Source organism: Barbus barbus (assembly GCF_936440315.1).
Source record: "Barbus barbus genome assembly, chromosome: 20".
Lineage (NCBI taxonomy): Eukaryota > Metazoa > Chordata > Actinopteri > Cypriniformes > Cyprinidae > Barbus > Barbus barbus.
Window position 1 is genome coordinate 28,607,782 of NC_136748.1, and position 27,437 is coordinate 28,635,218.

The 27,437-nt window shown below is 36.2% G+C and overlaps 1 protein-coding gene across 3 annotated transcripts in view; it reads left to right on the plus strand.

The window, feature by feature from the left end:
* LOC306886581 (transcription initiation protein SPT3 homolog) overlaps positions 1–27,437 on the plus strand; it is a 115,147-nt gene that overhangs the window by 77,177 nt on the left and 10,533 nt on the right. For all 3 annotated transcript variants that reach the window (XM_079443795.1, XM_079443797.1, XM_079443796.1), the window contains exons 5-11: positions 1,794–1,887; positions 6,803–6,942; positions 13,834–13,909; positions 15,694–15,806; positions 16,081–16,191; positions 17,351–17,515; positions 19,146–19,256. In XM_079443795.1, the coding sequence (XP_079299921.1) occupies positions 1,794–1,887; positions 6,803–6,942; positions 13,834–13,909; positions 15,694–15,806; positions 16,081–16,191; positions 17,351–17,515; positions 19,146–19,256 (810 nt within the window). The remainder of the gene's footprint in view (positions 1–1,793; positions 1,888–6,802; positions 6,943–13,833; positions 13,910–15,693; positions 15,807–16,080; positions 16,192–17,350; positions 17,516–19,145; positions 19,257–27,437) is intronic.

The following is a 27,437-nucleotide window of genomic DNA, read 5'->3' on the forward strand; positions in this document are numbered from 1 at the left end:
AACATTTGAAATATATCAGTCTGTGTGTAATGAATGAATCTAATATACAAGTTTCACTTTTTGAATGGTATTACTGAAATAAATAAACTTTTTCATGATATTCTAATTTTATGACCAGCACCTGTATATATATATATTTATTTATTTAGTCATTTAGCAAACGCTTTTATCCAAAGCGACTTACAAATGAGGACATAAGAAGCAATCAAAACCAACAAAAGAGCAACAACGTCTTGGTTAGCCTAACGCAGTACAGATAATTATTATTATTATTATTATTATTTTTTTTTTTTTATAAAAATACAAATGGATAAAATAAAATGATAATGATGCAATATTCATAATGATACCTAATTCAGTTTTGCCAGCATTTTTTTTTTTTTTTACTTTATTGAATTTAGTGAAGAAAGCCAAATTAAAAGTTAATTTTGTAGGATGGAGATTGTTTTAGTTTAAACATTGAGCCTAAAGTTATTTCTATGATTACAGTAAGATGGGTATATTAAATTTGTTTGCAAGAACTAAACCACAATAAACTTTTAGAAATATAATCAATGAATAAAATAAAGGTTTCCCACACATTTCTTTCCCTAAATTTTCTTTACAAAAACATTTTGGATTTGAAGATGACATGTCGAGTGATGATGCAAACAAACTGTTCAAGAGTTTTGAATCGATTCATCGAAATGGACACGATTCACAGAAATTAATCAAACTTGTCATCTTTAACTGAGTTTTTTACTCTGGTATAATTCTTTTTTTCCCCTACTATTTTTGTTTAGAGACTGCTTATTTTTTGCAATATTGTGATATTCATAATGCTTCTTAACTCAGTGTCAGCAGCAAAATTGAGAACACATCACCCAGCTCTAGAAGGAATTAAACATTTTTTTAATGTTGTGATTATTTTATGAGATAAAGATGAATGGAGATTCAGCCTGTTAAATTAGAGACAATATTTCATTATTTACAATGTTAAGTACTGAATTGAAACTAAAAGATCATTTTGTAGGATGGATGGAGATTGTTTTAGTTTGAACGCTAACACCGCGACACACAATAAAAGGTATCTTTTCCATGTTAATCTGAGTTTTTGTCCTAACTAGCCGTGCGGCGACACGCAAAATTTCTAATTTAGAAACGGTTTCTATTTCCACAACATCACGGCTGGAACAACAACATACAAACTATATGACAGTAGATAATCTCAGGTGATTTACATTTACATTTATGCATTTAGCATACGCTTTTATCCAAAGCGACTTACATTGCATTCAAGTTACAGTTTTTACATTTTATCAGCTCTTGCTTTCCCTGGGAATCGAACCCATGACCTTGGTGTTGCTAGCACCATGCTCTACTATTTGAGCTACAGGAAAGCCACCCTGATTGTGCTTTATTTAAAGTTAAACGTGTCTAATATGAGTTTAAACATCATATTGCGTGACCTTATAGCCATACTGAAAGCAACAACAGATAGTTTGTCTTGAAAATAAATTAAAGCAAAGATGATCGTTAAAACTGTGAACTTACTGCAAACCAACGAGTGTATTCCATGACAAAGATGTTATCAGTCACTCAGTATGTACATTTAATAGTTAAAAAGGTGTCATATTTATGAATTAGATTAATAACGTATCCATTTCGTTGCAAGAGCAGTGCGCTTCCAGAGCGAGCCCGTATTTTGTCGCAGTGTCGCTTCACATCTGGTGTGGACACCCAAATTGCTCATCACTGGAATCTTGTCGCGTGTAGTTAGGACACGATGTAAACCTGTTATTTTTTTCTATCAGAAAAAATTACGGCGGCTCATCAGGTACATGCAGTTCAGAGACTACAAATCCAGAGTCCTCAAAACCGTCGAAGATGAAGATCTGCTGGATTCAGGTACGATATGTGTAGTATTTTCCAATATATTCATCCATTTTATGGTCTGCCACTTATTAAAAGTTGAGAGTCAATGAATCAAGTGTTAATTTATTGTTGAATCACATGCATTGCTGACAGAAAATAAGATGCATGTTGATCACCATGACAACCATTCTTTGTTAGAATTCAAAAATTCAAATCCTTTAGAAGCTTTAAGGGTTCGGAACATCATGAAAATGATTTAAAAAATGATGCTGCTGAAGGAGAACCTGTTCTCAATTCCCACCCCCATTTGGTGTATTATACTTTCATATATTTTGCCGCTTAGCATGTTTTCCATTTGAATGATTTTGTTCGCAAAATATTCAAAACATTTTCCCCCATCAACAGCATTTTACCATTTAGCCGTTGCCTTAAATAGCGGCGCATAACGAGCGGAGTCGAGGGGTAATTTTGTACGCCACAGTCAATCAGCGAGAGTCATTAACCAAAATGGAGACAGAAGCTTTGGCATGAATCTGCTTTGAACAGCACTCCCTCATCAATATCACCGAAAAACGAGCATGAAGGAGGAAAACCATCCGCACAAGTAGTTAAATGTCATGCGGAGTGTCATTAGGACTCTTGCTCCTCATCTAGAGTGTAACTTGAGAGATGGAAGAACAGTGAAATGCAGTGTTTGAATGGTGGAGTCTCCCTGTCTGAACGCAGATGCTTTTCCATGGCTCGCTGTCTGCAATGTGTTGCTCTTCTGAAAGTTTCTGACCCTAAAGAAGCTCCTCAAAGCGGGGGATTATTCTTCTCTGACTATTATCTGCATTATTGCATGCGATATAAAATCTTGGAGGGAATTGTTTTCGGTGTGAGTGCTCGGAGGCTTGCGGTGGGAGCCGGCCCGTGACAGGAGGTGGTTTTGCTCTGGTGTGGTGCGTTCGGAGGGTTGCAAAAAAGGGCAGCGTAGAGCGAGAACATAGGTTTTGATTTCTTTCCATGCAGTGTTCGTGCAGTGACCCCTAAAACAAAACTAAACTGCAAATGAGGAACTTCTGTTCAACCGCTATTGTCTTTTTTAGGTTGCTCAGCAGATCTGGGCTCAGATACAGTAGAGCAGGAGATTGTCATTGTGAAGTGTTCCTATATGGTTTTATTGTGAGCAATTCATCAAACTGCTTTCCTTTTTGAGTGACATCAATCCCATTTAGTCATGTCAAATTTACAGAAAATCATAATGTTAATGTTAATAATATCTGAATATCTTCACGCCAGTTCGATTAGAATGGAAACCTGTGTCCGCCACTGAATTAAAAATAAAAGGCAAATTGCGAGTTTCTATCTCACAATTGTGACTTTTTCTTCACAGAATTGTATATATATATATAAAGTCAGAATTTTGAGAAGTGAAGTGAGATTTGCGGGATTTTCTGACAATCGCAATTCTTTTTTAGAATTGTGTGATATAAACCGGTAGTTGCGTATTATAAAATCAGAATTGCTCGAAAAAAAGTCACAATTGCGAGATAAACTCAGAATTGTGATATAAAAATCAGAACTGTGATAAAACGTCAAAATTACCTTTTTTTTTTAAATTCAGTGGCGAAACGGGCTTCCATAGATTAGAACTGCTAAATGCAACTAAGGCATGTTATTTTCATCACTTGTTAAATTCTTCTTACGCTTCACCTGTTTTTTCATGTTGAATATTGTTTCACTCAGAAGTACTACAAAAATAAGTAGCTACAAAAATAAATTGGGTTGCAAACGTTAATCAGTGTTTTGGTGTTTAGACATATTGTTCTATTAAAGCTCAGTTAAATTACAGTAAGTAATTGTAAAAAAAAAAAGCATGATAGGAGAACTTTTATATTTAATTTGATAGAAAATAGTTACAGAAACAATTTGGGTTGCAAATGATGTTGGTCGTGTTTAGACATATTGTTCTGTAAACACACACTCTGTTAAATTACGGTAGCTAAGTCTAGAAAAAATGCATGATCTGCTGTGTTTAAAGCACTTCTGATCAATGAATTAAAAAATGAATTAAAAAAAAAATCTTGTAGTTGTAGGATGAATTCACTAAATAAATGCTTTTAGTTTTTTTATGCAGTTTTATTTTTTTATTTGCTGTTTAAAGCACTTCTAAACATCCTGTTACATTTAGCTTAGACATATTTAAAATGTGATTTTTACTTGTACTTCTTAATTTTGAAGCATGAATTCATTCAGTTTTTCTTTATGTAGTTGCACCATTTCATTACTGGATTAAATCTTCCTCCAGTTGAACACTTTTCACAAAGTGTTCAATCCTCAGTGTATAAAATCAGGTCTCATTTTTTATTTTTTTTTTGCACTAAATATCTTGTTCATCTTGGAAATACAAGTAATCGTGGACAGAAATTGGGTCACAAGCACTGTTGGTTGATCTTGTTTATACATTTAGTCAAATTGTTCTATAAACATGCACTCAATTAAATAAAGGTAGGTGAGTCTAGAAAAAAATGCATTATATGCAAACTTGAATTTATTTTATGCAGTTTTGCTTTTTAACCTGCTGTGTTCTGTTACAGGCACATTTAGAATGCTATTTTTTACTTGTACTTTTTAATTTTGAAGGCCAGGTTAATCAGATCAAAGATGTTTTACTAGTGTTTATATAGTTAGATTTCACTGCACCATTTCATCATTATTAGATTAACTATTTGTCCAAACCTAGATTTTCCAAGGCCTTTTATTCATCCAAATATTGTATCAGATGTCAAATTAAGGATTCTTTAAAGCCCGAAATACACTACTAATTATGTACGTCAACGTATTTGTATCATTTAAAAGTGGGTTTATACAAACTGACATTTTTACCGTTTGATTGAATTGCAGTGTTTACAGAGGAAGTCCACAATTACAGTCTGTTCAAGGCTGTGCCGTGCCAGTCCCAACGAACCTGAAGCCCATAAAACGAGCTGTTATTTAGGTGTCATAAATTCAGTAACCTTGATTAAACATTTTCTGGGGCTATTTCTGTCATTCACAAGCAGACGTTACTTCACAGAAGTGTGTTTAATCAGTGTATTTCCTTTCATTTAATTAACATTTTCCTTCTTTTTTTCATTTTCCCACCCTGGAGCTTTAGGCCCCGCTGACGCTGAACCGCATGAACATGCTGGAAATAGTGAAAGTAGTTTGCTGTGGTAGAGCATGATTTTATGCTGCTGTGGGAATTATGTACATGGTGAACACAACGTGACACGGTTGAGAAATCTCTCATATTTCAGCTGCTTATTAGTCTGGATTCCAGCTCTGCTCGCTCTGGACATTCATTAACCAACTTCACGAGGAGCATCATGGGATGTTTTAAACACTAGTGAAGAAGGAAAATGTTTGATGGACACTTGATGAAGCTTTTCCACCCCAACTAATATATTATTCTTTAAAAATAAGATTGCATTTAATTATTTATTAATGTATTAATTATGTTAATGTAATATTAACATTAATAAATGCTAATAATAAACATATTGAATCAATTAGAGGAGAACAACTGCACACTCATATAAGCATAGGCTGTTTATTAACCGACGTTTCGGCTAGTAGCCTTTCTCACAAACATGGAGAACAGTATATAAATGAATATTACTATCTAGGAAAATTAAATAAGAATTATTACATTTAAAAAGAAAGCTCAAATAAAATCAAGACTACAAAAAACAACTCAAATCAACATTTAATAAACATATATTTAACAATAATAAACATTAACATTTATCTATTTTAAACAGATTAAAATTATTAATAAATGAATAAATATATATTATAATATGTTAATAATAATAATGATTATTTGATCGGGCTTTTCCTTTCCAACTCATATATTATTTTTAATTTAAAATAATATTTATTTAGTTAATTATAATGTTAATGTAATGTTAACATTAATGAATGTTAATAATGTACATTAATATATATTGTAATAATATTATAATAATATTTAAATCTATATTATATATAATTATACATGTACATTATTAACATTTATACATTTTAAATTTGCATTAAACATACAATATATTATATTATCATGATTATTGTGCTTACACTCAGTAATATACTGTTATTATTCTTAAAAAATAAGATTTTATTTATTATTTAATTATGCTAATACAATGTTAACATTAATAAATATTAATAATTTTTTATATATATAATTATATAATGTATGTAGTATAAATTTATTATAATAGTCATTTTTAGTAATTTTAAGATATAATAGTATAACATATAGTAAGTATAATAGTATAACATTATTAATACTTACATACTCTTAACACATGAAATATACTAATAAATTAATTAATACATGCATGTGTACTCTTATATATTTTTTATATATTATTATACATAATTTTGGAGTAGACAGTGCACCATCAAGTATATATTTACATACATTTACTCATTAAAAATAGTTTTGTAAAATAAAAATAAAAACTTTTATATTTATATTTGCCTATAAAGTCATTTCAGGCATTTAACTGAGGATGCACAATATACTGGACCAATGGTTATTTATCAGTCACTACTGGACAATATTTTCACTAGTTTTAAGATTAAGATCATCTGTCATTGTAATAGATTATGGCAAAGATTCAACCATTTCAAATTCTCCTAAAGAACATTTTCCTTCTTTAATAAAACATCCATTGATTTGAACGTTTTTAAGAGACTAAACCGCATATGATCTCTCTTATATTATGAGCATTTTTTTTTGTCATTCAAGCAATGTATACTTTAGTTGTATATCAGATTTGAAAGGAGTTTTGTCCTGTATTTGTGTGAGATGTAAGTGTGTGTCAGAGGTCTGCATGACTCAGGTGAAGCAGACGAGTGGGCCGCTGGATCTCAGCTGGCCTGCAGATGTGCTCTGACTGTTTCTGTCCTCTCACAGACAAATACAGCAGCAGCAGCAGCGTCAACAAGAGACAGCGTCTGCTGCAGGACTTCATGAGCTCCATCGACCAGACCGGGGAATTCCTGACGCTGGTGGAGGAAGAGGAGGTGGATGAAGTCAAGCAGGAGCGGCTGGAGGTGAGTAGGAGGCGAGAGCAGAAATGTGCACGCTTCAGCAAGGGTGGATGGCACAGACTGGGACTGTGGGAGAAATTCGAGGGGATTGTCCTGCGGTCACAGAAAGAGAAGGAGCGCTTCATTCTTTCATGATAAAAATCGGCCAAATTCACTAAAACCCTGCATCTTATTCACTAACCACAATATCAATTAAATTAAGATTTTGTTTACAGGCACAACAACACATGAACTATCAGAAATCAGTTTATTTTTACAAATCCATTTACAAGTTTTACATGCAATCAATAAACTGGCAATGAAAGAAACCACAAGAATTTGAAAAGATCCAATTTCCTCTGATATTGGCATCAAAACCTAAACATTCACATGATTATTCGACAGGAGATGTGTCAGGACTCAGGAGTTAGATTATATTTCCTCCTGTCATGGCAGAAATATTTGTTAAAGTCATTTACCTCACACACTGTCAGATTATTACACATCAGTTTGTGCATGAACAAAAACATTTATTATTTTGTCATTTTATATATATATATATATATATATATATATATATATATATATATAATACATATATATATATATATATATATATATATATACACACACACACACATACAGACACATATGTATATGTATATATATATAGTTTTTTGTTTTATTTACATAATTTTTCCAGATTATATTTCATAACATATTAGTTTTACCATATACCATGCCATATTTAATTCTAATATAATTCTTAATAAATTGAAAATGAATTGTACAAAAATAATATATTTCTTGTAATTGAGTGAAATGAAGTTAAAATCGAAATTTAATTTTTATTTATTTATTTATTTATTTACTTACTTTAATTCAAAATGTCCCTATATTTAAAAGTAGACTCATCTCTTTTTACTCCACTTTAGTTCATTTGGTCCAGTTTCCATTTATTTATTTATTCAAACCACTTTTAACATATTATATATCAAATCAAATTATTTTAACCATATACCATGCTATAAATAATACTTTTACCATATTATTTGAATTATAACTAAAAATTGGAAATTTATTGAACAAATAATGATGTAATTCAATTATTTTGACTCTAAAAATGCTGATAAGAGAATTATGGCAGCAGTGACTGTAGTCTAGTAAAAGATTTAGTGGATTTTTGTTTTCAGCATTGTGTTTGTCGAGTTATTCTGTCCAGATTGCAGTTTTCTGTGCAAATACTAACCGTCAGTAATTTCCAGCATAATTTCTTCAGTGAATCAAGTGCTCAAAGAGCATGTGCACTTAAATGACACTACGAACAAGTGCACTTTATTCCTGTAGTCATTGTGGAGCAGAAATTCGACCCAAACAAGGTGTTTAAACACATCGTCGAACCACAGAAGCACCTGATATTGAGACGACACTGAAACATGTGCTTTTGATCACTCGTGCTCCATAAAAGACAAGAAAAGCTAGGCTCAGACTGCTGTCAGTAGTTTCATCGTCCTCCACTAATAGTCTTAACATCTCATCTGAGTTTCCATTGTGATATTTTCCTCTGTGCACAGCAGACAGACATGCAAATACACCACGAGTGAAACTAGAGCGCAGGATCTGTCAAATGACAACAGAAGTGTTTTCAGACCAATCTGGGAAAGCGATGAGGGGATGCGTATCTTTATTAGACATCAATACGTGATTAAACGCTCTGAAGCTCTGTCATATGAGCATGAACTCAATTTTTTTGTTCTCATTGTGCCAAGTTAAATAAATGGCCACAGCTGAAAGATGTAATTAAAGGTCTGAAGCAAGAACCGTGGACAAGGGGGTATTACCATGAGACGTTATACGTCCCGTCTCAATTAAAACGCTTCTGGATGTGGCCAAGAAAGCCTGCGGTTTCCCCCAAAACTTTGTTCCTACTGAGTGTTTTAATGGGTATGTTTTAGCTATCAGGACAACCTTTTGGGAATAAAGAACCATATCCTTCTGGGCCTCCCACTTTGCCCCACTCATGAAGTCCTGGAGAGAGGAGCTTTATGGTTTAACCACACGGCACTGTGCTGCTTTATCTAGTGCCCCGTTCACCCGCCGCCCCCTCGTCTTCCTTAACTAGCTCTTCTGTGGCTAACAGCACATGTCTGGTTTCCCTGCGCTCCTCCATCTGCTCGCCTTACCTGCTGCATACGGGACATGTTATGGGTGATCATGTAGTTGTCAGAATTCAGAATAAGTTACCTTTTTCCCACTTTTCTTTTCTTTCCCCAGAAGTTAAATTTTTTAGCACACACATATATGTATTTTAACTTCTTAAAATGTTTAAATTTTTGAATGTTTATAATTATTAAATTTTAAATGCTAATGCTTACTTGTCAGATTTACATATAATTATAATTATAAATTATAAATATACATTTTCTAAATTTATATAAATTATTATTATTATTATTATTATAGTAAAAAACATTTTTTAATTTAATTTAAAAATAAATTTTAATTTATTAATTTTAATTTTATTATATAAAATATTATTTAACATTTATCATTATATAATTATATTAAATAATTTATTATTTATAATCTTCTGTTTGTATATACATGGGTGCGTATAAAAAGAAATCACAAAATAGTAAACTTCTTTTTTTAACAAATTAACAAACATTTCGAATATATGTAACTTTTTAATATTATAATAATTATATTTTTTTATATATGCGTGTGTATATATATATATATATATATATATATATATATATATATATATATATATATATATATATATATATATATTCTGTATTATATAAATAATTATCTTATATGTATTTCTGCATATTATTATATATTTTCTTATATAAATTATGTATTATTTAATTGTTTATTAAATGTTTATTGTTCTATATATAAATATTTTAGAAAAGATTAAGAAATATTTAAGATTCAGAATTTTCTGTCATTAATCAAATATGAGACTATTTGAAAACCATAAGATATTTACAGAAGTACATTTGCCAAAGCAGCCAAATATGTTCTGATTATAGCTATTATATCGGTCTCTTACTACTAGTAGCACATTTATTGCAGTGAATGAGACCATTTCAAAGCCCTCATTTGCATCGTCCATTTACTCTCCAGATTTTCTCACTGCTGTGAATAAACTACAACACTTGTGTAAATACTCAGGCCATTATTTCATAGGATTTCCAAAGCCGCAGCTCAGGGGTCAAGAATCTGCCAGATGTCCAGTCCAGGGCATCCGCGATCGGCTCGGGCGAGGGTATAATTCACCCGCGCGCTGCTACACGTCAGCCGGCGATGGCCTCTCTTTTGTCAGCGGTGTGTGGATTGTATTTCCTCCGGCAGATCATCCATCTTCCCAAGGACCCTCTAAGATCTCTTGACAATCTGTTATTTTCCCGGCCGCGTTCAGATGGGAATGTTTAAAAGTGTTTTTGTCATGATGTGTGGGATCCGCATTGTTTTGCCTTAATGCCATGATGACAGCAGGATGCTATTCTGAGACGCTGGTGACCTGTACTTTGCAAATTCCCTAGGAAATCGTAAATGCCGAAAACGGCAATGTAAACTCTTGCACTTTTACTTGCTTGGGTTTACACCAAACTTTGGACATTTTTCGGTTGTTTTTTTTTTTCCACTTTCAGATTTTCCTTGAAAGAACAGTTATGTTAACTGTAAAGTAGTTGATATACTGGAAGTTTTTGAGTCTGAATGATGTGATAAAAGTCTCTCTGAGAGCGTTTTCTCTTTAAAGAATCAAATTCAGATGTCTTTGTGTGGACTTTTAAACTATTGCATCAGGAATGAGTGATGGAAATGCCTAATTTTGGGGAAAAAAAATCCTAATTTTTTTATACTGCGAAAAAGAGTTCATGGGAATAATGGGAGACGGCTGCTAATTGGCTGTTTCCGTTGATGGTGTATTTCTGGTATTTTTATTTTTTTTACTGTTGGTTACTAGGTTACCAATACCACCGTCATCCGCTTGAACAACTGGTCAGAAACACACCTAATTCGCATTTGTTATTTTGTTATTTAACTTTGAAAAGATTTGCTTCTCGAAACTCAGCTACTGTCCCTGCATTTGAATATGTATCTTTTTTTTATTAATTCATTTATCCGTCCAAGACCTATTTTTACCATAAACAATGCCATAATAATACTTTTACCATATTATTTTAACTGTAATATAATTCCTAAAATTTTAATTTACTGTACATTAATAATTCTAAATGAAATTGATTTTTTTTTAAATTATTAAATAATAATTAAACAATTTATTTTTAATTTAGATGTGTAATTTGATCCAGTTTCCATTAACAGTATTTATTTATTTAAACCATGGCCACTATTGACATTCTATATCATATTATTTTTACCATATACAATGCAATAATTATGCTTTAACCATATATATGTTTAATTACAGTTCTTAAATTGAAAATAAGAAATTTGTTATATAATAATAATAATAATAATAATAATATAATATTTCCACTTGGATCTAGTAAAAAAAAAAAGAAAAGTTGAGTTTCTTTGTGTACACATGATGGGTGTTTTCCCCCCGTAGAAATTAAATAAGTCTTCAGCATCTTTGCATGTTAACATTATAATTAATATATGGTAGCTTGTAATGCTCAAAAATATTGGGAATTTCATGCATATGAAGTGAAAGTGAACCTGAAGCATTTTGCGTTCACACTGCCTGACCTGAAATGTGTTTGGAGTGTTCACATTTAAGACAAAGTTAATGCAAACTGTTCTCAGACCGAGTATGGCATCAATTACAAAATGAACTGCACCAAAGATTTTGCAGCACATGAACTACATGTGTTTTATCACAATGAGTGTGACCCTTAAGAAGTTCAGGAAGTTGCTAGTGGATTTGTTTTCTCATTGGCTCTTTCAGTGATGACTGAACTTCAAATTGTGTGTATCATCAGGAGTCTCTTCAACACAAGAGTGATGTTACGGCTCATTTAAATCTCTCCCAAAGCCTCGTATCTACAACACCGACTCTCTTTCACACAAAAACAAAGGCGCTTTAAACACATCTGCATTTGATCGTCTAAACTTAGCCGCGTGTCTGAATGAAATGCCCCACAAATTTAATTCTAGCCTGCCTCGGGCTGTTAATCAGCGAATGACACGCACTGAAATACACAGCACTACACTAGATATCCAGAATATATCTTGGGCCTCGGCCTATGGAAATCTCATCGCTAGCAGTGGTACAAATTGAGATTCCCTTTATCCAGACCACACTGGCACGAAATGAAAGCCTCCAAGGGCCAAATCAAATATTTGCCAACGTCCTCCTATACGGCCGCCGTGTCAGTTGTGGGTGTAATTTGGCTATTAGCAGGTGGGTCAACGTTTTGATTTAATCAGCAGCTAAACATAGTATTCAAACATCGAATCCCCCCGCTGCTCTTTTCAGTCAATAAGCCACAGTCAAAACATTTCTCCTGTCTCAGGCCAGCCGCTTGACAAGAGTTATTTAAAAGTGCAGCGGCTCCAGTCTCGTATCGCTCGCGGCCCAATTTGGAGCGGGACCCAGACACCGAGACTGCTGCGAATTCCCCCTCCGAGTGCAAAACGAGACCTCCGTTTGGCTCTTAACGACGCTAATAGAAATCGCAGTTCCAGCGCCGTGTAACGAGCAGGCGCTCGGCATCATTAATATGTATTTTCAAAGATGGAATTTCCAATGACTGCCAGCTAACTAAATAAAAAGACTCCGGTTGGTTTGGGTGGCCTGTAAGCGATCCAGGCTGCCTCGCGTCGGGCCCGGAGCCCCGAGCGTCACGTCAGACTGTCCTCAGCCTCGAACCCGACGCTTCTCGGAGACGCGGCTCTCTGTAGACCGTAAAACAGATCCTCTGCGGCACGAGGAGGAAAAAAGCAGTCGTAAACCTTGAGCCTTTATGTTTTATGACACACGGCCTGGTGGAGAGCTCAAATTGACTGTTATGTGAAGGTATGAAATTGGTCCAGGATGAGGAAACGTCTAATTATAGGTTCTGACCTGCAACTTAACACGCTCAGCTGTAAATCCGAGTCAGACCTGTTGGGTTGCTATTAAGAGGGTTCATTACTGTGCACGGCTCTCTTAAAGTTTACACAGACGGTCCTTCTCTTGTTATGTTACGTCGTTTCATCGCAGCGCGTAAAACAAGGAAATAATGACGACCGTCATCTTGTTGAATCCTCAGAGCAGCTGATAAAACTGCGGTTTAAACTGTTTCGTCACACAGGATCTCCATAGATACAGCAGTATATTCATTGAAGGGATTATTATGGGATTCAAAAAATTACATAACTATTGCCATCTTTTTTTTAAAAAAGAAATTAATGCATTTGTCCAGCAAGAACGCATTAAATTGCTCAAAAGTGACTGTAAAGACATTTATAATGTTGCATAAGGATTCTATTTCAAATAATTGCTGGGGTTTTTTTTCAACTTTTTATTCAACAAAGAATCCTGAAAAATAAAAATGATGGCAGTTTGCACAAAAATATGAAGCAGCACAATTGTTTTCAACACTGATAATCAGAAATGTTTCTTGAGCAGCAAATCATATTAGAATGATCATGTGACACTGAAGACTGGAGTAATGATGCTGGAAATTCAGCTTTGCATCACAGGAATAAATTACATTTTAAAATATATTCAAATAGAAAACAGCTGTTTTAAATTGTAATAATATTTCACAATATTACTTATTTTTCTGTATTTTTCTATCATAAAAATGCAGCCTTGGTGAGCAGAAGAAACCTTTCAAAAACAATCGTGGACTTGCATTGCTCATATTTTCTTGAAATGTGTTTTGTGATGTTGACACATGATATTAATGATAATAGTTAATGTTCTACTTTAATTTTTTTATGCAGAGAATTGAGAAGTTGACCAGAAACATGGATTCCAGTCAGTACAGTGATTTCTGTGAAAGTCGACAGCTGAGTTTTTGTGAGTATTCGTTCACAAACATGATTTTGTTTAATTTATGCATTTGTTAGCCACTTTGATCCCAAGTGACTTGTATTGCATTAAAGGTGTGCATTTTATCAGCTCATACATTCCTTGGGAATCAAACCCATGACCTTGGTGTTGCCAGCATTCTGCTGTTTGAGCTACAGAATGCTTTTCTCTAGGATTCACTGCATATGCACTGATGAATGCATCTGTTTTGTTGCTCTGTGAGTGTGTCAGGTATGGTTTGTCGTGTCAGTTGCAGCGCGTCAGATATCGTCTCTGATGAGTTGTTCGGTTGGCAGTTCTGCGCCCGAGGGCTTGTAAGAACGCAGCTGTGGGATTGTGAACACACCACTGCTGGCTTCTGAAGGCCACATTTCAGCACTAATAACATGTTCACTGGCTTTGTGCCGCTCCAGTAGCTGTGATGTCTTACTGGCATCGAGCTGCAGGTCGGGACAACAGCACAGTAAATGTGCCTGAATAACTCTGTTACACAACACTGATGCTGAGTACACACTAAATTTGACCGAAAACACGTCACAGGGCCGGGAATTGAGTGTTTGTGGTTAAATAGGGTATGTCTGACATTTAAATACCTTATGTAAATTGTGCAGTGTACATTGTATTTTGCCTGATATTTTTTAATAGTGTGTAGAAAAGGAATGCAGTATGCAGCGCTGAACATCTCAAGCAGTTATGTTAGTATGCTAGATTGGTGTCACATTTTGTGCATGTTTAAAGGAATAGTTCATCCAAAAATAAAACTTAGCTGACACTTTCATGCCATCCAAGATGCAGATGAGTTTGTTTCTTTATCAGATTTGGAGAAATGTAGCATTACATAACTTGCTCAGCAATGTGAATGGGTGCCATCAGAATGAGAGTCCAAACAGCTGATAAAAACATCACAATAATCTACAAGTAATCCACACCACTGTGAATCTAATTTTTACTGAAATTTGGCATTGTGTACTACAAATATAGTTGCTATTCAGACACTGCTCCTCACTTTGGATAAAAGTGTCTGATAAATAGGTAATCCATATTCCATGCATACAGGAAACTTACGGGGTGGTGATGGCACTGTGGATAAGACACATGCCTTTGGTGTGAGAGACCCGGGTTCGAATCCACTGTGAGACACCAATGTGTCCCTGAGCAAGACACTTAACCCCTAGTTGCTCCAGAGGCGTGCGACCTCTGACATATATAGCAATTGTAAGTCGCTTTGGATAAAAGCGTCAGCTAAATGAATAAATGTAAATGTACCTAGTGTGCACAGTATGCATATTGCGTACTACTTACTAATAGGTAGTTTGCCATTCTGAAACTTCCAATTGCTTTTTAAGCAGCAGATCTTCTGTAAGCTATCCTTGCCAATGGAGCAAGATACTTCTTCATTATGTAGTCAAACTGAACTTTATAAATTAAACATGTTTCTAGAATTAATTTGCAATGCTGATCTATGAAATTAACAGGGAAACACCAGCAGCTGTGGTTTCCAGAACTTTCCTGTAAAAAATAACTCCAATATTTTAGGTTTTACAGATTGAACTTAACTTTACAGTAAAATCTACATTTTGTTAACTGATGTTAAGATACTGTAAAATGTAACAGTATTTTATGTCCTGTTAGGGTACCATATACAGTTAGAGAACCAATTAACAGGTTTTTACTGTAGCATCTTTAGAGTCTTTTAACATAAAAATTACGATAATCTTTTATAGTGTGCATCAGCACATCATATTCTCACTCAAACTGTCTGCTCTGTTTAGCTAAGAAGGCCTCAAAATTCCGTGAGTGGCTGGACTGCAGCAGTCTGGATGTGAAGCCCAACGCCATGTCCATGGAGATCCTGTCCTATCTGGCCTACGAGACGGTGGCCCAGGTGAGCTGCTGTCAGACTGAGCACGAAATCCCATTGTGCTTCAGATTCACACAAACCACAAACTGTCTCATTTCAGGAAATCACTCTGACATTTGCTAAACCGACACTTTACTTTCACTCAGTCTCTGTTTCCAGTGCAATAAAACCCTGAAAATAAGCTGTTTTGAAGCGTTCCAGTGCTTTCTTCGTTCAGTATGATGTTTCCTGGGAAAAATATTATCATCTTGTTCTTCATATCAAGTGCCATTACTCATAAGCTGGTTTTGTATTTTAGGTTGTTGACCTTGCCCTGTTGGTTAAACAAGATATGACTCCCAAAACAGGCGATCCGTTTCAACACGCCATATCAGCAACTTTCATCCAGTACTGCAACTCCTCGGCGGAGGTAAACAAAACACTTTTTAGTTTACTTTTTGGTAATCAGTGTTGTTATTGTTAACTAAACGACTATTATAAATCATTTTTATTAATTGAAATAAAGTTTAAATAGCATTAGTTCAAAGTTTTAATGAAAATTAGAAATGTTTCATTGGCAACTAACTAAGAAAAATATAAAATTACTACAATAGTACATAAATAACACTAAAATAACACTGGATGTTTATTTGGAAATTATAAATAGTTTTTAAAGGTATGGATCCCCCCAAAATTGTGTGTATATGTGTTTATATACAGTATACATAATTATTGTGTATACATATTACTATAATAATGAAATGTTTATTTGGAAATTGTAGTTAAAGGCATAGTTCCCTCAAAAATTAAAAAATCCTGTCATTTATTTGCCTTTATTAATTCACCTTCATTGTCTTCTAGAAAGGAAGTCAGTTATTTGGCCACTAATGTGATATTCTTTGCTGAGAAGCATCTACATTATCCATTCTTATGCTCTAATCCACTACTAAAATATGTTTTATGAGGTTAGTTGCTGTTTGGTGATGCTATAGAATAGTTCAAATGGCTTTTCTGGTGATAACAGTCATGTCAGCAGCTTTCTCCGAGCGCTTGTCCTTTGGAGAAGAAAACCAAACAAGAGCGTCCTGCTCTTTCGGCGTTGACCTCTCGCCAAGTAGAACCGCCAAGTTTGTCCAAGGTGGTTTTGAGCTGCGGGATCCGTTCCATGGATGGACTTCTGTGTCAGTGAAACCATGAAAACCTCATCTGTCTCTCTCTCTCGCGCTCTGACTCGGTCAAGGCCACTCCGGGTCTGGAAGCGCACATGGTATTTTTTAGCCTGAATTCCAGTATTGTTTTTCTCCTGATCCTTGGGGGTCGGGCGCGTTCCCATGTGGCGAGAGTTACAGAATGACCCTGTGGTTTGAGCGATAGGACCGAGACGTGTCGTAAGACTGCAGGTGACAGTTTCAGGGTCGTGTTTTGTAGCCGTGACCTTTCTGCCTCATGAGTTGCCTAAAAACGAGTGTTGTGTATGAGAAGGTCGGGCACATTGTGATTTTGTATGTGTAGCAGTCGTCTAACGTCACTCTTGGAAAAATAATGAGGAATTTGTGCTCACATATGTGATTTTTCTGGCCTATCTTTAGGCTACAAGCACCAAAAAGGAGACGGACTCTCCAGAAAACACGCCACCGTCCACTCCCAGCGGCCCTCTGGCGGGACACCAGGGAAAGATGCACTCCATGGCCCAGGGCAACGGTGGGCCGAACCAGGATGGCAGCAGTAAGGTCAAACAGAGGAAGAGGAAGAAGGTACAGATCATCTATATTATGTTGAGATTATGTAGCTAGCCTCCAGTTATAGATGAGTGTGTGATCACTTCACCACTAGTGTCTGTTTTATGGAATTACAGTCTGTTTATTTGTGAAACCCGACTGGGCCGGACATAACAACAGGCTCAACCAATGGGGGGAGTTGGGGGCGGGGCTACCTGTTTCTTCATAAAATAAAATGCTTTAAGTAATGTTGAACCAGAAATATTTCTGTTTTTTAACACAAGATGAAGTGTGTCTTTTTGGCATCCCTAGTCATTTGTTCACATTTAACACAGACTTGAACAGTGAAATGTATGATTTCCTTAATGATTTTGGAAATGATATATATATATATATATATATATATATATATATATATATATAAAAAGAATTATATATAATATAGAAGAATAATGATGACGGTGATATTATTATTATTATTAAAAATTATAATAATATTAATATATACATATTTATTCATATTTTTAAGTATTAATAATACACTGCTTAAGAATTTAATCATCATAATATAATAATAATATTAGTAACAACAACAACAATAATCTATTATTATTATTTTATTATTTATAAAATAAATTATTTATTTTATAAATGTTATGGCATTGTACAAATATTGTTGGCTCTGACTAATTGCTTTTGTTCCTCCTTTGAAGTTACTTTAAAAAAAAGCGTTTGGTAAATGCATAAATGTAATTAATGATATAGTTTATTTAAATTTTTCTTATTATTATTATAGTATGTTTGTATGTATATATAATGATTAAATTATCAAACAATGCCCTAATAATACATGTTATTAAATATAATAATAATAATAATATAATCATCACCATTATTATTCTATATTATTTATCATTCTCACCTAAAATATACATTAAAACTATATTTTACATAATTTACAAAACATACATAAAAAATCATACATTTTATCGTACAAGTCCAAGTTGAATGACTAGTGGTGCCAATTTCTTCAATAATGTTATATAACATTTTAAGGCAATCTAATCTATTATTGCCTTGCAAAACCTCCCATCTGGCAGACAAACAGATAATCCCGCCCCAAACTCACACCAATGGGCCACTCAGAAAACCAAACAACCAACCTAATGCTGTTTATTTCACACTAGAAGTAAAACCCAGATATCTACTTATCATAGATTCCACCCCCTTCATATGCAGTGGAAACTTTAGCAAGAAACAAGTCTCAATATTTTCCTACCCGTCCTGTTTTACTGACTCCAGTTTCTCTGATGTTTATTGCAAACATCCAAATAGGGACGTTGTTTTTCCCCCGTCTGCTAAGAGATACGGAGTCAAAATTGTTCCCTTCCCTCCAATGACTTCAGAGACACTGCAATTACAGCCAATCACACGCAGCACTAACGTTTACTGTCAGGCCTCTATATATCAGAATCATCCTGCGCTGCGAGTTCATAAAGCATCAAATGACACGTAGCATTTATATATCTCTCCAGAGGTAAAGCGCCGGCCGATTTGGATTCCCAAAAGTGTGCTTTTGTGTTTGTGCACTAAACTGCAGGACTCCCACCGTGTTTTTGAATTAGCAATAATACGAGCTGTATTTTCTCTGTCTTCTCCATTGCAGAGCGCGGCGGCCTGTGGCGCAGAGGCTCAGAGCAGTGCCATCCAACCAGCCCACATCAGAGAGGCCATCAGGCGCTACAGCCACAAGATTGGCCCGCTCTCCCCCTTCTCAGTACGTAATAACAGAGCCGTAAAAGAGTTATATTTATAATCGCAGCGCAGCCCCATTTTAAAGTGGTCAAGCCCTAAAGTATTGGAATTGTTTAGCGCAATTTGCGGTTAGTGTAATTTTCCTCATAAAAGTCACATAATTCTACTGGAGAATTAAATAAGCGGAATTTCGATCCTTTTTGGAAATACAAAGGAGATTTAATTTTGTTTTGTTTTCCGTAAGTTCTGTTTACGGCTGAAGAAATGCCTGCTTATTTCACACGCTTACGTATGCGACTGTGCAGCGAGCTATAATTTTCCATCAGGCGCAGAAGTGTGGGTGTCTTAAGTGCTAGGCTGCGAGAAATGGCTCTTGGAGGCTTTCTCAAAGCCAATTTGGAGGCTTTTGCTGTTGTGGTCAATCTGCAATTCACAGGTAATGAGCAATTTACCAATGACTGCCCACTTGATACCTCCCTAACCGACAGATGCCAGAAAACCTGCCAGTGTTGGTTTTCTGTGGCTGTTTTTGTTTTAAATACTGGTATTTGTTGCTTTTCATTGTGATGTACTTCAATTATCAACTTACAAAGCACTAGATCACTTCTAGACTCACAGGAAGACTTCTTATATGCAGTAGTCTGGTGAAATACAAAACATGGTAAGCATTAGTGTTTTCTTTATAAACTGAGAAATTTGCGTGGAACTCACTGCCATGATGCAGAGGTGTGGCTATGCTGTTGCTAAGATGTTTTGAGTAGTTTTGGCACATTACTATGTGGTTGCTAGGGTGTTCTGCATATTTTCTTATGCAGTGATTGGTTGTCATGGTGTTGAGGTTTTGAGGGATTCTAAGAGGTTACTATGTGGTTGCTAGGGTGTTGATATGCAGTTGCTAGGTGGTTGCTATGGTTTTATGAATATTTTTATGCAGTTGCTTTGGAGTTCTGACTGGTTGTTATGGCATTGTTACCCTCAGGAGGTTTGAGGTGTTTTTTTTGTTTTGTTTATAAGGGGTTACTATGTGGTTGCTAGGGTGTTGCTGTGAGGTTGCTAAGTTGTTCTGTATGTTTTTATGCAGTTGCTTTGGAGTTCTAACCGGTTGTTATGGCATTATTGTTACCCTCAGGAGGTTTGAGGGCTTTTTGGGGGGGTTTCTAAGAGTTTATTATTTGGTTGCTAGGTGGTTGCTAAGGTGTTCTGCATATTTTTTATGCAGTTGCTTTGGAGTTCTGACTGGTTGTTATGGCATTGTTACCCTCAGGAGGTTTGAGGTGTTTTTTTTGTTTTGTTTATAAGGGGTTACTATGTGGTTGCTAGGGTGTTGCTGTGAGGTTGCTAAGTTGTTCTGTATGTTTTTATGCAGTTGCTTTGGAGTTCTAACCGGTTGTTATGGCATTGTTACCCTCAGGAGGTTTGAGGGCTTTTTTGGGGGGGTTTCTAAGAGTTTATTATTTGGTTGCTAGGTGGTTGCTAAGGTGTTCTGCATATTTTTTATGCAGTTGCTTTGGAGTTCTGACTGGTTGTTATGGCATTGTTACCCTCAGGAGGTTTGAGGTGTTTTTTTTGTTTTGTTTATAAGGGGTTACTATGTGGTTGCTAGGGTGTTGCTGTGAGGTTGCTAAGTTGTTCTGTATGTTTTTATGCAGTTGCTTTGGAGTTCTAACCGGTTGTTATGGCATTGTTACCCTCAGGAGGTTTGAGGGCTTTTTGGGGGGGGTTTCTAAGAGTTTATTATTTGGTTGCTAGGTGGTTGCTAAGGTATTCTGCATATTTTTTATGCAGTTGCTTTGGAGTTCTGTCTAGATGTTACGGCGTTGTTACCCTGAGCAGGCTTGAGGGGTTTTTTTGGTTTCAAAGGGGTTATTATGTGGTTGCTAGGGTATTGCTATGCTAAGTTGTTCTGTATGTTTTTTATGCAGTTGCTTCAGAGTTCTGACCGGGTGTTATGGTCTTGTTACTAGGGATGTGCCCGAATCCGAATACGGTGTTCGGAAATGCAATGACATGTACGACGGCACCCCTAAAGGGAATAAATACGAGATGGGAGGAAAAATATATATTTCAATGCGTTCTCTCACAATTATATCCGTTTATGTGGTAAGTGAAATTTTACGTACTGTAATGTAACAGGCAACTGCTAGCAAGTGGCTAACCATGTCCCTTTAGTGGCTCCTTAGAACGTATTATTCGTTTTCCGTGTCATTCCGAATTTGGATTTGCTATTCGGGTACATCCCTAATTGTTACCCTCTAGAGGTTTGAGTTTTTTTTTTGTTCGTTTGTTTCTAAGAGATTACTGTGTGTTTGCTGGGTGGTTGCTAAGGTGTTCTGTATGTTTTTATCCGGTTGCTTCAGAGTTCTGACCGGTTGTTATGACATTGCTACCCTCAGGATGATTTCTAAGAGGTTCTTTGTCGTTTCTAAGGTGTTGCTATGCAGTTGCTAAGGGCTTCTGGGTGGTCACTAGCTGGTTGCTAAGGTGATATTGATGTTTTTATTATGTTGCTATACTAGGGTGTGCTAACTGGTTGTTAAACCATTGCTGTAATAAGCAATTGCCAATATCTGTTTTGCATGGCTGTTTTTGTTTTAAATATAGATATTTGTTACTTTTCATTGTGATGTAATTTGGTAAATCACAAACTCGCTGTTCATTCTACACCAGATTTATCTTGTGTTTTGCAAAAGAACCTCCATGGTAACGCATAACATCCTGAGATATTTCAGTCCCATTTCTTGCATGTTTTTGCCAAATATTCAGTAAGAACTACAAAAACAAACCAAAGCATGATGGAAGCATGTTCTTATTACATCTCTAAAAGCCCTACAATTTCAACGTCGCCAAGCAACGTAGGACAAACGTGACTGGATTTCCATGGCATAAACATGAGCCCAGCATGTAGGAAACTGGGAGTTGCGCAGGGACGCGGTGTATAGTTTAATATATAAAACAGGTGTTATATGGTTTTCCAGGGTATGATGCTGAGTGAAGACTTCCAGATGTTCTCGAGTGCCACTCGCGTTCGCCTTTGATGAGTAAATCTCGGCTCCTTACTGGGAATGGCACAGGAATAATTAGACGGGGCGATGCAAGTGACTGAGTGAGTGCCGTCAGAACAGAGTTATCATGTAATTGCCTGGGTTTTATTGCGACTGGAGCCAGTTTAAACCCATGATTAATTGCACCAATAAGCACTTTTCACTCTGGTCTTTTAAAAAGCCCAAAAGGTAGAATTAAGCCCTTGCTTGGAAGGCCGAGTGTAAATGGGGTTGCTGACAGACGCGAGGCGCTTTCTCATTAATGTGGACAGTTATCTATTGGCGTGGTCGCCTTCCAGACTTTCGACGTTGCAGCAGTTAAGTCGACGTATTACCTTTAAATGCATGTGAGATTCTCAACACTCCCCCAGATTGAAACGAAGAGAAATCGCCAATCTGGAAACGGTTCGCTTTCACTCAAGTTTCACCATTGTGGATGTATAGCATTATGTAATTTAAACGTCTGCCCTAGTGACTGTTGTTGGAGGCTTTATCGGCCTCAAATTACCAAAATCAAGTCATTGTGAGATTATTAACTTTGAAATTGAATTAAGAGGGTAACACAAGACCTACAATCATTCAGAGATCATTCGATTACACTCACGCACAGGGCAACGCAATTACCTCCCCCGTCCACAAGGACAGTAAGTCACCGGCCAAGAAGAAGTATACTTTTATTTGATTCCAGAGTCTGCTGTTGTGGAAAAGCGGCTCATCAGATGGAATTGTTTTTCCTTTTGTGTTTGTTTCTGCCAGTTTTTGTAAATGCCTGGCGAAAACATCCTGCTCTGATGCTTAATTTGACCTGCTAATGCGAGAAGAACTTTCTAGTGCTTTCTAGTGGTGTAAGTGCATGTAGTGTAAATGTAACATCCAGGTTTATTTTTAGTGCACAGATATCTGAAATTCACCTGTCTATCTACAAATATCGAGAGTTTGAAGTGAAAGACTTCTAATACAGTGTGGTGAATTATAAGACATAAGCATAACCAACTGAATTATAATAATTATAACTGAATTTTTATATTTTCTTAAGAAATGAGTGATGAGTGCCATTGCGATGGTATTTTGATTAGTTTTTAGCATGTTGCTATTGTAACGGAGGCCAGCTAGTAAGAGTTGTGCCCCTGATCTCAAGAGGCGCACTAGTGACTGATGCTAGAGGCTGTGGTCTTTAGCTTCATTGTCTCCAATGCTGGGAGCACCAGTCTGAATCCCACTCAGAGCAGGGCAAGTATAACCCAGAGGAGTTACACTATGTGGTTGTAAGCAGCTTTCCCACAGGCATTGCTATGCGGTTGCTTGGGGTTCTGGGTGGTTGTTTAGGTGGTTACTGAGATATTCTGGATGGTTTTTATCTAGTTGCTTTGAAGTTCTGACTGGTTGATAGGTGGTTGTTAGTTTTTTTTTTTTCTTTTAGTACTGCTATGTTATTGCTAAGAGTGTTTGAGGTTTGTTTTTGTTTTTTTAGAGCTGTGCTAGGGTGTTGCCATGATGTACTGGATGTTTTTTTTTTGTACGTTGTTATATGGTTGTTAGGGCGTTCTTATTGATTATTGTTAAGCTTTTTTTCCCCGCACGTTGCAATGTGGTTTCTAAGGCATTGCTAAGTGGATGCTATGGGCTTCTGGTTGATTGCTAAGGCATTCTGGATGGTTTTTAAGTGGTTGCTAGGGAGTTCTGACAGGTTGCTATGGTGTTCTAACTGTTTTTTGGGTGTGATATGCCATTGCTAATGTGTTGCTATGGTGTTGCTATGCAGTTACTGGGGAATCTTGGCAGTTGTTACAAAGCTCTGGGTGGCTTTCAGTACATAACTATGCAGTTTCTAGGGTGTTCTCAGTGGTTGTTAGGGGGTTGTTATGCCAAAGCTGTGGTGTTTAAAATATGTTATTTAGCACATTGCTTTGTGGTTGCTAGGGTGTTGCTATGCGGTTTGTTGTTAGGTTCTGGGTGGTTACTAGTGTGTTCTGGGTGGTTGTTAGGGTGTTGCTAAGGTCATTTAATTCCAGTGAATTGTTAGGGTGTTCCTAAGCAGTTGCTAGGGGGTTCTGGATGGTTACTAAGTGGTTTAACTTGTTGATGTGTTGTTCTAGGTTGTTAGCAATAGAAATAGAAAATCTTGCCTAAACACACCTTAGACAATCACGAAAGTGTGTCTTAAAGATCTAGAGATACTTTCATCTTTACTAGATCTGTTTAAGTTTCATTGGCCATTACATATGTTTAGAAGTTGCTGCGACAGCAATATTTTGTAGCTTACTTGCAGTTTTCCCTGCTCTCACTTTACGTAAGACTTTGGGCCAAAGACAACAAACGATGAAGTGATGCATCTCCTCTCTCTCGTTTATTGCTCCATCATCTCTGTATCTGAGGATGGACGTCTCGTCCCGGGCCGCTGACATCCACAGAGCTCACGGTTTCTGTGCCCTTTTCAATGCCTCATTAACGCTGCACTATAAAAGGCCCATTGGAGCAGGTTTTACATCCACAAATTCTAATCGCATCCCTCACGTTGGCATCGGACGCCAGTTCCTGTGAAACCTTCCCTAACAATTACACATTTACAAGTAGAGACATTCTTCCCCGTGGTTTGAATAGCTTGTTATTACTCCATGAAATTGCTTCTTGGATGTCAAGCGAACGGTCGGACTGGCAGCGGTGTACAGAAGTGGGTTAGTTGGAATGGGAAAACGACATACGGTAGTCTTCCAAAGAGGCAATATTTTATCAAAATGATATTCAAACCTCCCAGTGCAGAAATACAGGCCGAGTACTGGCGCCATTTGAAGTAAAGCGTAATATTTGTCTTTGAAATAAGTTTATCGGAGAAAGAACAGCAACTTCCTGGATTTTGAGCACAAAGAGCTGGATTTGTTTTTATTTCACGCCAAAGTGTTGGCAATGGCAGCCTATCTTTTCTTGTTTGCTGAAGCATCGATATGAAAATACTATGCCATTAGAAGCATGAGCGTTCGGTGCCAGAAAACGCTTTGCCGTTTCTCTCTCTAGATTTATGGAGTCGTTTTTTTCTCCCCCCTCTTCTTCAGTGTAATTTCTGTTGAGCCGCATCTGGAAGTATTTATTTCAGTGCCATGTAATCCATCTCGTGGCGCAGTAAACAGACTGGCTATTATTTTTGAATAAAGTCTCATCTTCAGGCTTCGAGAGCGCAGAGCGCTGCCTGCGAGCCCTCTTGGCTTTTTCAGATGCTATTGATTTACGGTGGGTTTTTCCACATTCTGACCCCCAAATCCCACTTCACAGCGAGGTGGTGTACAGTACGGCCCATCAAGTTGGAGTTCTGGGGATGCACTTCCCCGCTGGAGTGCGCTGGATCTGGCTGCGCTTCGACTCCCCAAATAACGGGGCTCCGCAGCACAATAACAGCTCTAATCCTTTAGCCAGAACTCTCGAAGGTGCTGCTTTACTCTAAATCACGCCGCTTTTAGCGTCTCTTCAGTTCAGGCTCGAGGACAGAGCTCAGATTCTGATTATAATACCATTGTTTACAGCAAAGCATCGTTGGGCATTTCCAGAGAAATTAAGCAATATCAAGATCAGTTGGGTTTTATGATGCCATGCCTTTTATTTACTGACTGTGGCATGACTTGGATCAGGGATTCCCAAAAAATTTCCAAACAGAGACCTTGACTTTCATTGAAACGTTTTTGTGATCTATGTTAGCCTCATAGTTATTTGCAATACTACAATTTATAATAATATCTATACCTATCTATATAGAAATATGTACCTGTGTGTATGTAATATATATATATATATATATATATATGTATATATATATATATATATATATATATATATATATATATGTGTGTGTATATATATATATATATATATATATATATATATATGTGTATGTATATGTGTATGTATATTTATCAAATAATTTAGAGAAATTATTGATCTTAACTTAAAATTTTTTTAGTCTCATAGCTATTTGCAAGACTACAATTTATATATTTATATATTTATATATATATATATATATATATATATATATATATATATATATACATACATACACACACACACACGTGTATATTTGTGTGTGTGTGTGTGTGTGTGTGTGTAAATGTATATTTTTACATGTTTACATATACATATATCATATATAGAATTTAATTATATAAGCCGAATTCAATTATTTTTGATCATTTTTATTAGAATTATGTTTATTGATATAAGTATCTATGTAACGTATCAATGCAATGTTATTTTGTTTTAAACATATCGACGAGTGATAATTTAGAGCTGCATTAATGATCTGTATCCACTGCACCGCTCAACCCTGCTCGTTCTACCCATCAAACTCTCACCCCATGATTTTACAGACAACGATACACCCGAGAGAGAGCGGGAAGACTGTCTGAAATTCGTTATTGCATTAAAACCCACACTTAGCCTTGTCTATTTTCTTAAGCCCTCTGGATTTCAGATCGAAGGCGTTTGAAGGAGGTTCTGACCCGGGACGACTGTACATGGATACAGTTGAACTGGAGCGCTGGCAGTCTGACGGCGGGGAAGTCCCGGTCTTACGGCATCTCGAATGCACCGCAGTCTTGATCCAATTCAGCCGGCTCCACGCAGACAGGACCGTCCTGCCGGGCGCCAGCGCACACACACGTTCCCACATCTGTCTCGTGCTGCTCATGAATATGCACGAGCAGGAGTTACACTTATGGCAACGTCTCATTACGGTCAGCAAAATGCACACGCATGCAGCTCTCTGCTATCTTGTCTTGAGACCTTTCATTCACACGTTAGAGGTTAGTCCACCAAAAAATCAAAGCCCTGTCATTTATCATCATTTACGCGCCCTCATGTTGTGGCAAGGTGTGCTATATCTGTGCTATATCTTATATCTGAAGCTGTACAGCAGAGCCAACCATAGCTTTGTGTTAGGAAAGGACATTATCTGAAAAGTCATTATTTGCTGAACATCGTGCATCATCCCATTTGTGTTGATGTGTCAGTTTGAAAATACAAAAGTGTGAATAAGATTTAAGAGCTGAGGAGGAGGAAGATTTTCAACAAATAACAGCTGAAAATTTTGCCTTTTTCTCATTCAAAGCTATTGTATGATTTTAGAAGATAAAATACAAAGTTGTATGGCAGTGTTATTTTACTACCATTGTTAT